General features: G+C 46.8%; 1 protein-coding gene across 1 annotated transcript in view; it reads right to left on the reverse strand.

Annotated features, from left to right (window-relative positions):
- NXN (nucleoredoxin) overlaps positions 1-13,502 on the reverse strand; it is a 161,048-nt gene that overhangs the window by 13,215 nt on the left and 134,331 nt on the right. Inside the window, exon 5 of the mRNA XM_045487758.1 lies at positions 12,697-12,803. Within this exon, the coding sequence (XP_045343714.1) occupies positions 12,697-12,803 (107 nt within the window). The remainder of the gene's footprint in view (positions 1-12,696; positions 12,804-13,502) is intronic.

The raw sequence follows: 13,502 nt of genomic DNA on the forward strand, positions 1-13,502 counted from the left end.
CTGAAGACTGGATACTCAAAACAGCAGGACCTCTCTACTGCCCCTGTGTATGTCTGGAGTGTGTGCACACGATGATACTGTAATATAAGAAATACGTATGTGGTCTTCATCCCCAGTTCCTGACACCAAGCTCCTAAAACCCTTGTAATTTCCTCAGTGGCAGGGGTGAGAGGGACATTCTTTGTCGCGATATTTGGTCTTACAACATTTGGTCTCAGAGCCTGAGACAGGAGCTTCTAAGGCCCTTGAAATCTGGGAGTGACAAGTGTGTTGTGTGTAAGGAGTTGACCAATGGTGGGGGAGCCCTTAAATAACTTCAGAAGGTGGGGGCTGGTTGCCAGAAAGGCCTGATGAGAAGGTTGCAACTTCCAGATGGACCCCCTGACCTCTGGGAAAGGGAGAAGGTTGGAGGTTGAGCTAATCAACAATGGTCAAGGGGGGTGCCTGGATGGCTCAGTCAGTTAAGTGTCCGGGACTTTTGGTTTGAGCTCAGGTCATGATCTCACAGTTCATGAGTTTGAGTCCCATATCGGGCTCTTCACTGAGAGTGCAGAGCCTGCTTGGGATTCTCTCTCTCTCCCTCTTTCTCTGCCCCTCCCCGACTCATGAATGCATGTGTGCTCTCTCAAAATAAATAAACATAGGGGCGCCTGGGTGGCTTGGTCGGTTAAGCGTCTGACTTCGGCTCAGGTCATGATCTCATAGTCCGTGAGTTCGAGCCCCACGTCAGGCTCTGTGCTGACAGCTCGGAGCCTGGAGCCTGTTTCAGATTCTGTGTCTCCCTCTCTCTCTGCCCCTCCCCCGTTCATGCTCTGTCTCTCTCTGTCTCAAAAATAAATAAACGTTTAAAAAAATAAATAAATAAATAAACATAAAAAAAAAACCAATGGTCAATGATTTAATTGATTGTATCTGTGTAATGAAATCTCCATAAAGACCACTAATTGGTGGGGTCAGAGAGCTCTGGGGGGGGGGAGGGCTGAATCCATGGGGGTGCTGGGAGGGTGGTGTGCCTTGAGGACATGGGGGCTCTGTGCCCCTTCCCATATACCTATGCATCAGTTCCATCCGACTCTTCCAGAGCTGCATCCGTTACAATAGACTGATGATAGTAAATCAACTGTTTTCCTGAGTTCTGTAGGACATTCTAGCAAAGGACTAAACCCAAGGAGGGGGTCATGGGAACCCCTGATTTATGGCAATTGGTCAGAAGTATAGGACGCCTGCACTTATGATATTAATGTCTGAAGTGTGGGGATGCTGGTGGGACTGAGCCCTTGACCCGTGGGATCTGCCACTAACTCCAGGTCAACGGTGTCAGAATTCAGTCGACTTGCAGGACACCCAGAGAACCCAGGAGGTTGGTGTTGGGGAGAGGGAACCACTCACACATATTTGGTATCAGAAGTGTTGTGAGTAGGGGCGCCTGATTGCCTCAATCAGTGGAGTATGCAACTCTTGACCTCAGGGTTGTGAGTTTGAGCCCCATGTTGGATGGACAGATTACTTAAAAGTAAAATCTTTTTTTTGTTTGTTTTTTAAAGAAGTGTTGTAAGTAAAAACAGCTCAGAAAATACAGACATACATATAAATACACCTGTTGAATGACTTTGGAAGTTGTAACCACAGAGTCACACAAGACTCAGAAATAGAGTTCAATCAAAAATAATTTTCAGAGTTCTGTGATGCTACGGTGAGTATAAAAGAATAGACAATTCCTTCAAGTTCAAAGGTAGCAGAGTTAGACTGGTGGCATTTAAATATCCTCAGATGCAAACAGAAGCAAAATCCAGCCAGGGGATGGTACAGCCTGGCAAGGAGCTGCCTGCTTCCAAGACTCGAGAGAGGCCATCAGCAGTGATACCAAACCAGGGGCGGGAACCACAAGGGCTCCAAAGGTGGAGACTATCCCCGGTGTATTGAGGCGCGTGGGGACAGAGCATCCCTGTAAGGAACATGGTGTTCCCTGTGTCTCCAGCCCAGCTGGAGGACAGGTACCAGTCACCTTTGCCTCAGGATCTGGCTCAAAGCCACGGCAGGTGTCCAAGAAATGATTGCTGAAGAAAAGCCTGAATGAACCAGAAAGGAAAGAAAGGAGGGAAGAGGGAGGAGGGAGGAAGGTAGGGAAGAAAGGAAAAGAACTCCAGGTTTGGAACCTACATGTCCCCACTCCTTGTCCTAAAGGAGCAGCTGATCCCCGAGAAGAGAGTCCGCCTGTGGAACTACACATGGGAACGTGAAGCATGACAAGAGATCACGCAAGCACAGGAGTTCGGAAGAGGGAGGTTTGCTCCATGAGGGAAGGCACTGGGGAGGCAGCATTTGAGCTGGGAGGATGGGGAGGATGTGCAGAATGGCGATGGGGGGCTGGGGAGGGAGGCCATGAGAGATGGCAGGGATGGGGGGAAGACGGTGTGGATAGGGGAGCAGGAAGAAGTAGGGCTGGAAAGGTGGTTGAGACCAGACTGTGGAGAACCACAGCCATGAGGGCTTCTTAGCGGGGGATGAACATTACTATGAGAGTAGATCTTCTGGAAGGTTCACTTGGAGCTGCTCTGCCATGTTGACGCATACAGCACACTGGGGCAGAGGAGGACGAGGTGGAGCAGAGGAAAGGAGGTGTGCTAGGTATAAAGGAACCCTGAGAACACAGGGAGAACAGCCTTAGACAGGACCCCTCAGAGGACATGGCAGAGGAGAAATCCAAGAGACAGCGGGGCAGGAAACAGCCAGGAGTGGGGGTGATGTGAAAGGAGAGAAGAAAGGATTTTAGGGGTAGCCCAAAGTGTCTGAAAACAAAAGCAAATGAAGCAAGAGGAGAATGGGGAGGTCAATAGACTGCAAATAACCTGACTCACTCCCGTGTGGCCTCATCCGATTTTAGGCTTGCAATGTAACCACAGATCAAGTGGAAAAGGCCACAATTAGGGGCATCTGGGTGGCTCAGTAGCTTAATTGTCTGACTTCAACTCAGGTCATGATTTCACGGTTCATGAGTTTGAGCCCCGTGTGAGACTCTGTGCTGACAGCTCAGAGCCTGGAGCCTGCTTTGGATTCTGTGTCTCCCTCTCTCTGCTGCTCCCCTGCTTGCACTCTGTCTCTGTCTCTCTCTCTCAAAAATAAATAAACATTAGGAAAAAAAAATTAAAAACAAAAAAGAAAATGCCACATTTATATCTCAAGGCCCACCTCCCTCCCAATTCCAGACTGCTGCATCTACACCACCACTCGGTCAAATTCAACATGGTCAGAATTAAACTACTGTTCAACTGAATTCCATATCGCTGCTGTCCATATGCCCTGCATCCAACACACAAGGCTTTCCCAGCTCTGCTGACGGGGACGCCTTCCCTCAGCTGCTTGGGCAGGAAGCCGTGGAGCTGTCTTTGACTCTTCCTTTACTCTCACCCTCCACATCGAGTCTGTCAGCAAATTCTAAGACTCTACCATCAACCTCTGTACAGAACCAGCCACATCTTGCCACTCCTGTTGCTACTTTCCCTTCCGGAGCACCACCATTTTGTCCCTGGATGACTACAACAACGTCCCAACGGCTCTCCCTGCTTCTTGGCACAACAACCAGAGGGACCCTACCATTAGATTATGGGACTCCTCTGCCCAACACCCCCAACCCTTGCTGGCCCACTTCACTCAGTGTGAAAGCCAAAGTCCTATTAACAAAGGTCCTTATGGAACCCTCTCTAGTCTAAGCACCCCAAATTCCCCTTGCTCATTCTGTTCCAGCTACACTGGCTTCACTGTTCCATAAACACGTCAGGCATACTTCTGCCCCAGAGCCTTCGCACTGGCTGTTCCCTCTGCCTGGGATAGTTTTCTCTCTCAGAGAACCACAAGGTTAATTTTCTCATCACCTTCTCCATGGAGTTGATCCTGACCACCATATTTGAAACTGTGACCCACCCTTGTCCTCCCAATTCCTTTACCTTGCTCTACTTTTAATCCATAGTTCTCATAACTCAATACACCACACACTTTATTATTTTTTTTGAGAGCATGCATGCGTGCACGCCAGTGGGAGAGGAGCAGAGGGAGAGACAGAATCTTAAGCAGGCTCCACACCCAGCACGGAGACCGACACGGGACTGGATCTCACAACTGTGAGATCATGACCTGAGCCAAAATCAAGAGTCAGATGCTTCACTGACTGAGCCACCCAGGCGCTCCCACTTTGCTTTTAAAAATTATGTTTACTGCCTATCTCTTTCTGCCAGAATGTAAGCTCCATGAGGTCAGAGACACTTGTTTTTTTAGTTCATCAGCAGACAAGCACTTGGCATATGACATGCACATGACTACTATTTATTAAATAAAACATGACCAGGAGGTGCCAGTGACCTGAGAGGCCAGTGGCAGCTCAGTAATGGGGCCAGAAGAACAAGAGGTGAAGCAGATTCTCTGAGCTCCATGAGGGCAGGGGCCACGACCTTACCATGCTGGTGGCCCTTGTAGCACGAGGCAGGTCACGTGGTAGAAGCCAAGGAAATGGCTTGAGAATTTTTTTAACTCATCTTATTTTACGTTTTTTTTCTTGAGAATTTTGATGTTCGAGAAAAAGAGGAATGGTAGCTGTTTGGGACTGAATGTGTTACCCCCAAATTCATATTTGAAGCCCTAACCTGGGGATGGGGCCTGTGAGGAGGTGATAAAGGTTAAATGAGGTCATAAGGATGGGGCCCTGATTGGATAGGGCTAGTGTCCTTATAAGAAGAGAAGAGACACCAGAGCTTTCTCTCCATCATGTGAGGACCCAGCAAGAGGGTGGCCATCTACAAGCCAGAAATCAAGCTGTCACTTGGAATCAAATCTCCAAAACTGTGAGAAACCAATGTCGACTAGTTAAGCCATGGTGGGCATTATGGCAGCCCGAGCAGCCCGAGCCAGCAGCATTTACAGCTAAGAGAGACCCGAGCATTCCGTGAAGTGGATGGCAAGGAGCTAATAGAGAAAGAGAGACAGGGAGGTAAGAAAGAGAAGGAAAACTGCAAGAGGCAAGAGCAAGACTCTAGAAGAACAAAGGCAGAATCTCAGAAAGCCCAGCTGGTATTTCTTCTAACAAGAAAGAAGAAAGGCGATGGGGGAGATGCCCAGACATTCTAAGTGATGCACCTGCCGACATAAAAGAGGTATTTCATGGCAGAGAGGAAGGAACAGGGACCTCAGGAACACAGACTGCGCTGTGGGACACCAACAGGGAGGAAGGGGACGGTGCCAGAGCTCAGCTCGTGGTCACCAGGGGAGTCTGGGGCCAGCCCCTGCTCCACACCCTCATCACTCTGCTCTGTTCCAGCCTGTGCAATGCTGTTCCCTGCAACCGCCACCCCCCACCCCCAGAACAGGCCATGTGCTTTTCTACCTTCTGGTTGGGTAGTCAGAGGCAGTTTGATATGAAAACTCATCTGCACAGGCACACCTCGTTTTATTTCACGTCACTTTACCGCACCTCAGAGATAGTGTGTGTGTGTGTGTGTGTGTGTTTATAAATTGAAGGTTTGTGGCAATCCTGTTCAAGCAAGGCCATTGGTGCGCCATTAAAAAAAACTTTTTTTAATGTTTACTATTTATTTTTTTGCGAGAGAGAGAGACAGAGCATGAGCAGGGGAGGGGCAAAGGGAGAGGGAGACACTGAATCCGAAGCAGATCCAGGCTCTGAGCTGTCAGCACAGAACCTGATGTGGGGCTCAAACTCATAAACTGTGAGATCACGACCTAAGCTGAAGTCGGACGCTTAACCGACTGAGCCACCCAGGCACACTCACTGGCACCATTTTTCCAACAACATTTGCCCATTTCATGTCTCTCTATCAACATTTCAGGAATTCTTGCAATATTTTAAGCTTTTTCATCATTATTACACTTGTTACGGTGCTCTGTGATCAGTGACTACAACTCGTTGAAAGCTCAGATGATGGCTGGCATTTTCTGGCAACAAATTATTTTTTGATTAAGGTATGTATGTCATTTTTTAGACATAATGCTATTGCACACTTAACAGACTAACAATTTTATCACATGGTGTTGATCACATGGTGGGGATTAACTGACTTAATACATATGAAAATAGAACCATATTTAGCACATAATAAACACTCAATAAAAAGACTACACTGTAGGGAGGCCTGGGTGGCTCAGTCTATTGAGTGTCCAACTTTGGCTCAGGTCATGATCTCATGGTTCGTGAGTTTGAGTCCTGTATCAGGCTCTGTCCTGTCAGCACGGAGCCTGCTTCAGATCCTCTGTCCCCCTCTCTCTCTGTCCCTCTTCTGTTCGTGCTCTCTCTCTCTCACAAATAAATATTTAAAAGACTACAATGTAGTGTAAACATAACTTTTATAGGCAACGAAAAACCAAAAAATTAATTTGGCTTTACTGAGACTATGCTTTATTATGGTGGTCTAGAACTGAACCCATGACACCTCTTCAGGTATATGTGTACTTGTAAGCACAGTATCGCTGACTGGTAAGATCGTTACGAAACGCTGCACAAGAACTTACTAACAACGTGTGCCTCTAACAGAAACCAGACCTTCTAATGCACATGGAACCCCCATAATGCCACGAAGCAGAAGACACTAAGTGACCTTGTGAGGCTAGAGGGAGGCAGAGGCAGGGAGCTGGGCACTGGGCTGCAGAAGCCACCTGGGCCACCTGTCCCAGAGCCTGAGGGAGCAGCCTCCCTCTCGTCATAGGTAGGCCTGAAGCCCAGTGTGAGGCTGGTCACGGTGGGCACTCAATGTGTCCATCAGAAATATCAGCGGACAATCTGCCTCTGGGATTTCTCTTCTGGTCTAGATTAAGTATCACTATTGCATTGATCACAAGTTCAAGGACCTCGGCATGGTGCTCAAGGTCCTTTAAGATGTGGCACCGTTGACCTTATTGCACACTCTGCCCTACAATACACTACAGTATCCCACTCTGGCCTTTGCCCCAGACACTCCCTATCTAAATCCCATCCTCCAGAGCCACCTCTTCAATGAAGCCCTCCTGGTTCAACAGCTCCAAGCCAGAGTCTCACCTGGACTCAGATTAGTCCATTGCATGGCTCTTCATGAGATGCTACCTTGAGAAGGATCCTGTGCTGCTCTCTACACTCTAACTTCACTGTGCTTTAGTGCATGTCTGGCTTGACAGGGCTGGAGGCAGGCAGATCAAAGTCAGCAGGCAATGCCTGCCAGGATGCCTGCACGAGTGAGTCCTAAGTGGTCAAGGAAGCAGTCAGCACAAACCCTGTGCCAGGGAGACTATAAACCTGAGAGTAAGGAAGCAGGAGGTGGGAGCTGGGAGAGCAGGCAGGTCCTCCCTGAAGAGAGACTAGCACAGATGGCAGGGACCATATGCCATGGAGCCAGCAGATGGGGAGCAGTGGGGCTGGCCCAATGCAGAGGACGCTGGCTGGCTGGCACTGGGTTCGGCCTGAATCTCACATTCTTTCACTGTGGCTGGACGGCCTCTGCTTGCCTGGCCACAGGGCCTCTCCAGGTCAGCTTTGTGGTCCTCAACTGAGGGCTCCTGGAAGTCGCGACCACATGTGTACTTCTCATCCCCACACCGCCTGGGCCTTAAGAGATGAAACCAAACCAGTGCATCTCTGAGAACTCCCCCTTCTCTTCCTCCTCAGTCATGGTCAGCCACTTTCTGGCTGTCTAAGCCACGCCTAACAACTGCGGCTCTTACGTCTGTAATATTTATTTATAGGTTTATTTATAGGTGTAAATATGTAATATTTATAGGCTGACAGCTGGGGAATCCAAGAGTTCCCTTCTTTGCTACCTGAAGGCAGACAGAAAATGATCAATTTAATTTTTTTGTGCCCTACCCAACATTTTACAGGGCACCCTCCAGCCCTAGGAGTGTGTCCAAAACTTGTGAATCTTGCAGAGCTTGTGATCTTTCCTTATGAGGTCTCTGTTCTGTGCCAAGTACCTCCCAGAGCAGAGACAGGGGGCACAGACGGCCACCTCAAACTACCTATGCATGATATAGACCATCTTTTGGTAATTATTAGCTTCAAGTGACCCTACAGCCTTAGCACTGACCATCAGGAATACCTACATCACGCTGGCCCCCACATCCAGGAAAGGGCAGCTCCCTACCTCGGAGAGAAAAGATTCTGCTCATTGACGGCACACGCTCGGGAAGAAAGGTGCCTCTGTGTGAAGTGGCCCCGTGGTGGAGCAGAGCAGCCAAGTGAGGCCCAGCACCTGCTCTGCCCTCTGGGCAAGTGTCAGTCTTCTATGGAGACTTCTATGAACAAAATGGCACCGACTGGACCAACACTTTGTAGTTCCTTAAGACATTGTCATACTCTGCTCTCTAGGTATTTCCTAATGTAAATCTACTCCTGTCCACTCAAGGGCAGTGCTGGGCTACTCTTCTGGTTTCTTATTTCCCACCTGAGTTCAGTCCACAGGCTTGGTTGCTAGCGAGAGCTCAAGAAAGAGATTCCTATGCATTTAAATCTACTCTCCCTTTCTTCCAATAAGGATCAGAGGCTGCTTAAAAAGTACATGATATAATACAACAAAAACAGAGGAAAATACCTTCTGGAAGTGAAAACAGGGAAGGAAGAGCAAACGAACCGAAGGTCAAGGGCATGCAACAAAAGAGGTGAGCTTTGCAAAATTGCTAAAGGTGGTTACAAATTCAGCTCTGGGTTTTCCAGAGTCTAAAGCAAAAAAAAAAAAAAAAAAAAAAAAAGCTGGTGGGGTGGTGGTGGGGGGCGTGTCCACAATGAAATTCAACATGTATAAAAGGTGAAAGAAAAAAACAAAAACAAAAATCCACCACTTGCTCAGGAGAAGCTCAGCTTCTGCTGGGTACTATAGGATAATTTCCTAAGCAGAAATTCCACAAGTGGGATTTCTAAATTAAAGGTTTAGTAGATTTTTATTTTTATTTTTTTAATTTTTTTTTTTTCAACGTTTATTTATTTTTGGGACAGAGAGAGACAGAGCATGAACAGGGGAGGGGCAGAGAGAGAGGGAGACACAGAATCGGAAACAGGCTCCAGGCTCTGAGCCATCAGCCCAGAGCCTGACGCGGGGCTCGAACTCACGGACCGCGAGATCGTGACCTGGCTGCAGTCGGACGCTTAACCGACTGTGCCACCCAGGTGCCCCAGGTTTAGTAGATTTTTAAAGGCCTTTGATGTATATTGCCAATTGCTCTCCTGAAAGGTTGTCCTGATTTACATTTCTACTAGCAGTCTGATCTCTTCCCTACACTGGGGGTTATCTTTTGGTGGAGATGGTGGGGGTGGTGGGACTTCTTTGCAAATGAGATAGATACAAATTCAGTGTTTTCATTTGTAAATCATGGAAGTATGCTGAATATTTTCCATGTCATGAAAATGATATGATTATATCATATCAATGTACTAGATGAATTGCCTACCTCATATCTTATACATTTTTTTTGACTAAATTCTCTTTTTTTTACTAGTGTCTAAGGAGAGATCTTTTCTTATGAAAGATCTTTTCCTATGGTTATTTGCCATACATGTTATTAATATTGTTGGTTGCCTTTGTTTAAGCTTTTTGACATCCAAAAGTTACTTTTATTGTAAAATGAAATTTCCTCCTTTTCCCCCCAAGTTAATCAGTTAAATGCTTATTAAATGCCTATTCTGTACCCAACACTAAAGCCTCCCAATTTTACTGAGAAAAGGGAGGATAAGTGGGGTGCCCGGGTGGCTCAGTTGGTTAAGCATCCGACTCTTGCTCTCAGTCCAGGTCATGATCTCACAGTTCATGAGTTTAAGCCCCATGTCGTGCTCTGTGCTGACAGTGCAGCCTGCTTGGGATCCTCTCTCCCCCTCTCTTTCTGCCCCTCCACTGCTCATGCTCTCTCTCTCTCCAAAATAAATAAACTTAAAAAAAAAGAGAGAGAGACAGGTTAAGTAACTAGCTCAAGGTCACTCAGCAGTAGGAAGTAGGGACAGGACTGGGTTGTTGGTGGCCTAGACCAGAGTGGTGGTATCAGTGAGGGTAGAATAAGACAAGAAACAGGAAACAATGTCCCAAAGATCCAAGAGGCCCCATGCCTAGTGGAGGTAGGACAGCTGACATTCTTTTTGGTATATACATGTAAGATGCCTCCCAGTCATCAGTGACAGTATGTTCCAAGGCCCAACCATGTGACACAGAGTCACATCTTATGTGACTCATTTGTGCGTGAATACATACATGCACACAGACATGTACAGAAGCTGGGAGAGAGGGACAGGAGAAGCCAGAACATGATTGGAGGAGTTAGAGGAAGACAGACATCAAAGACACCTGCCGGTGTGTAAGGGGAATAGGGAAGAGAGAAAACTCAGGAATGTCCCAGTATTGCTGCAAGGACCAAGATGAGAAATCTGTGGTCCTCAGAAGGAGTGGGGCACAGCTAGACATGGGCACTGAAGGGCAGCAAAGTCTAGGTAATGCTAAGGAAAGACCTGGAACTAGTCAGCCTACCAATGGGGCTCACCTGGAGTCCCTCCAAGACCCTCTAGTCACAGCCCCCGGAACTGAGGCTGAGGAACACTCGCACTGGCTGGTTGCACCCGTTTCCCACTGTACAATGACAATAAGATGGTCACATCTCCTTTAAGTAATACACAGAGTTACCTTTGGAGTAAAGATTTGAATCCTAAAAGCAAGAAGGTGTATTTATTTATTTATTCATTCATTCATTTTTAAGTGTTTATTTTTAAGAGAGAGAGACAGACAGTGAGCAGGAGAGGAGCAGAGAGAGAGGGAGACACAGAATCCGAAGCAGGTTCCAGGCTCTGAGCTGTCAACAGAGCCCAACGTGGGGCTTGAACCCATGAACCACGAGAACATGATCCGAGCTACAGTCGGACGCTTAACCAACTGAGCTGCCCAGGCGCCGCAGGACTGGGTCCATTTTTACTCAAGATTGTATCCCCCATGTCTGGAAGAACACAACATCTGGAAGAATACAGCCCTCAGTAAACAGTGGTTGAAGGAACGAATACATGAATTGAGAGATCTGAAGTTTTACTTATCCTCACAAAGTGGCAATTTAATGGTCTGCTCAGTACCACTGGCCAAAGGTCATTCCTGATACTCATCTCAACAGATACTGCTCCTACGTCTAGGCACTCATGTTGTAAGTGTCTGTGCAAACACAGCGCTGGGAGGAAAAAGCTGTGGCATCTTCTTTTAAGTTATTCAACTTGGTCCCTTTACTTCTGGACTAGTAAACAATGTTATTATCACTCAGCTTTTGTTTGGAAAGGGAGCTCCTTTCATCTTTTCTTATTAATAGGAGACATGAGCCTCCATGGGATGCCTGGCTGGCTCGGTTGAGCGTCCGACTTTTTTTTTTTTTTTTGAGCATCCAACTTTTGATTTCAGCTCAGATTATGATTACATGGTCATGGGATGGAGCCCCATGTTGGGCTCCATACTGATAGCTTGGAGCCTGCTTGGGATTCTCTCTCCTTCTCTCTCTGCCTCTCCCCTGCTTGTTAACGTGTTCTCTCTCTCTAAAAATAAAAATAAATACCCAAAGTGTGGTCCCTGGGCCACCAGCATCAGTGTCACTTGGGGGCTTGCTAGAAATGCAGACTATCAGCCCCACCCCACCCAGACCCAGGAAATCTGAGTCTGTATTTTCACAAGGTCCCTAGAGGACTCTTAGGCACATATGAAATGCAGAAGCACTGATTTAAAATTAAATATTAATTATTTGGAAACTTTAGCTCCCAACAGAGCCATATGCTTACTCTAAATGGTGAAGAAAAAGCTTAAAAAGAACCTGATGAGTTCTCCTTAGCTGTGGAATTTGTGGCTAAATTTTGTCTTTTTTTTTTTTCTTTCTTCACTCCCTATAACACAAGCAGCACTGAGATCTCTGATGTTAGCTGTGTCTGTCTAGGGCTAACCAGGATCTGGTAGTACTGCTACAAAGGAAATGAGTTTAATTCTTCTTTTAAAATTGAGATGTAATTGACATATAAAAATGTATTTAATTCTTAACAGGCCAACTAAGTGCTTTACCAAGAGAAAACCGGGCTGGATGAAGGCTGGGAAGGAGGTTTCACATAACAGAGAATAAAAACACAATTCGTCTCACTTCAGAAATCATTATTTCTGAAAAATGCCATGATTAGTACTTCAAGTCCCAGTTTTCAACACTCTCAGGACATTCGTTTTCTCACCAAGAAGGCACCAGCCACTCAGCCCTCACTCTTGTGCTTCAGTAACCATGAAGTGCTTTGTATACGTTATCCTTTTAGTGCTCCCAGCAATTCTTTGTGGCAGGGATTTATCATGCCCATTTTGCAGATGAGGAAACTGAGGCTTAGAGAGTCTGACTGATGGAACCAAAGGTCACTCTTAGGTCTGTTTGACAGAACCCTCAGGATTCTGGCCAAGTCATTTGGGAGTGTGTGTTCCATAGCCCAAGGGCATGAGAACCCATCAGGTCAGGTGGTCAGAAGTAGCTGTTTCACCTGGGCTGGTCCTTTTTTTTTTTTTTTAATCCCTTTAATGAGGTGTAATTTACATACTGCAGAATTCACAGCATGTCATTTTTGAGACGGTAAGGAACATGAACATGTAATGGAAATAAAGATGTCCTTTTCCCTCTAAAAGAAAAGCCAAAGAGGTGGTGAGCCCAGATGAGCAGGTCTCCAGGGATCCCCAGGGAGTCGGGAACGCCTACCTTGGATTCCATACAGCCGGTTGAGGCGTGACCGCCGGGCCTCATCGGTGTAGGGGACAGCGAGCCAGGGCATCTCACTGAAGTACTGTTTGAATGAGTCCTCTGACCTACAGAGACACAACATGGAAACAAGGCTCTGTTACCCCTGAAAGTGCCACCGCAGGGTCCTCCCCACCTTCCACCAAGTTACACCCAGGGCTCTGCAGATGCCAGCGCCTCTGAACATCAAGCTCCTCAGACACCAGGCTACAGGGGAGCATTATTCTACCCCTTCTGGTTACCGCACAGCAACAGCCTCCACACGACAGGCGGATGGGAACTGAACCACCAGGCCATTTCAAGTAGCCTGTTCCCGTGGATCCTACCAGTTGAACTCATGCCCAAGTTTCTGTTTCCAACACGGGCAGGTGGTAGTTTTATAAGAAGCCTAGATGTACAGCGACATTGCAGTCCCCGTGACACTTCTAATTTGTGCATATAACAATCCTGTGTACAGGAGCACACTTTTAACTGAGCATAAACCTATGATTCCATGTATAAACAACTCTAGGAATGACAGATCTATCCAAAGTGATAAAAAGCAGATCAGGGGCTCCCTGGGGCTCGAGTTTGGGGGTGAGAACTGACCAAGGGGCACAAGGGCACCTTGTGAATGACAGAAATGTTCTATACTTCACTGTGACAATTACAGGGATACATACACGGGTCAATATTCACTGAATTGTATGTCCAAAATGTATGCATTTTATTGTATGTAAATTACACTTCAATAAAGTTGATATTTTTTAAAGCTTTAAAAAAAAATG

This window comes from Leopardus geoffroyi, chromosome E1 (genome assembly GCF_018350155.1).
Source record: "Leopardus geoffroyi isolate Oge1 chromosome E1, O.geoffroyi_Oge1_pat1.0, whole genome shotgun sequence".
In the NCBI taxonomy this organism is placed as follows: domain Eukaryota; kingdom Metazoa; phylum Chordata; class Mammalia; order Carnivora; family Felidae; genus Leopardus; species Leopardus geoffroyi.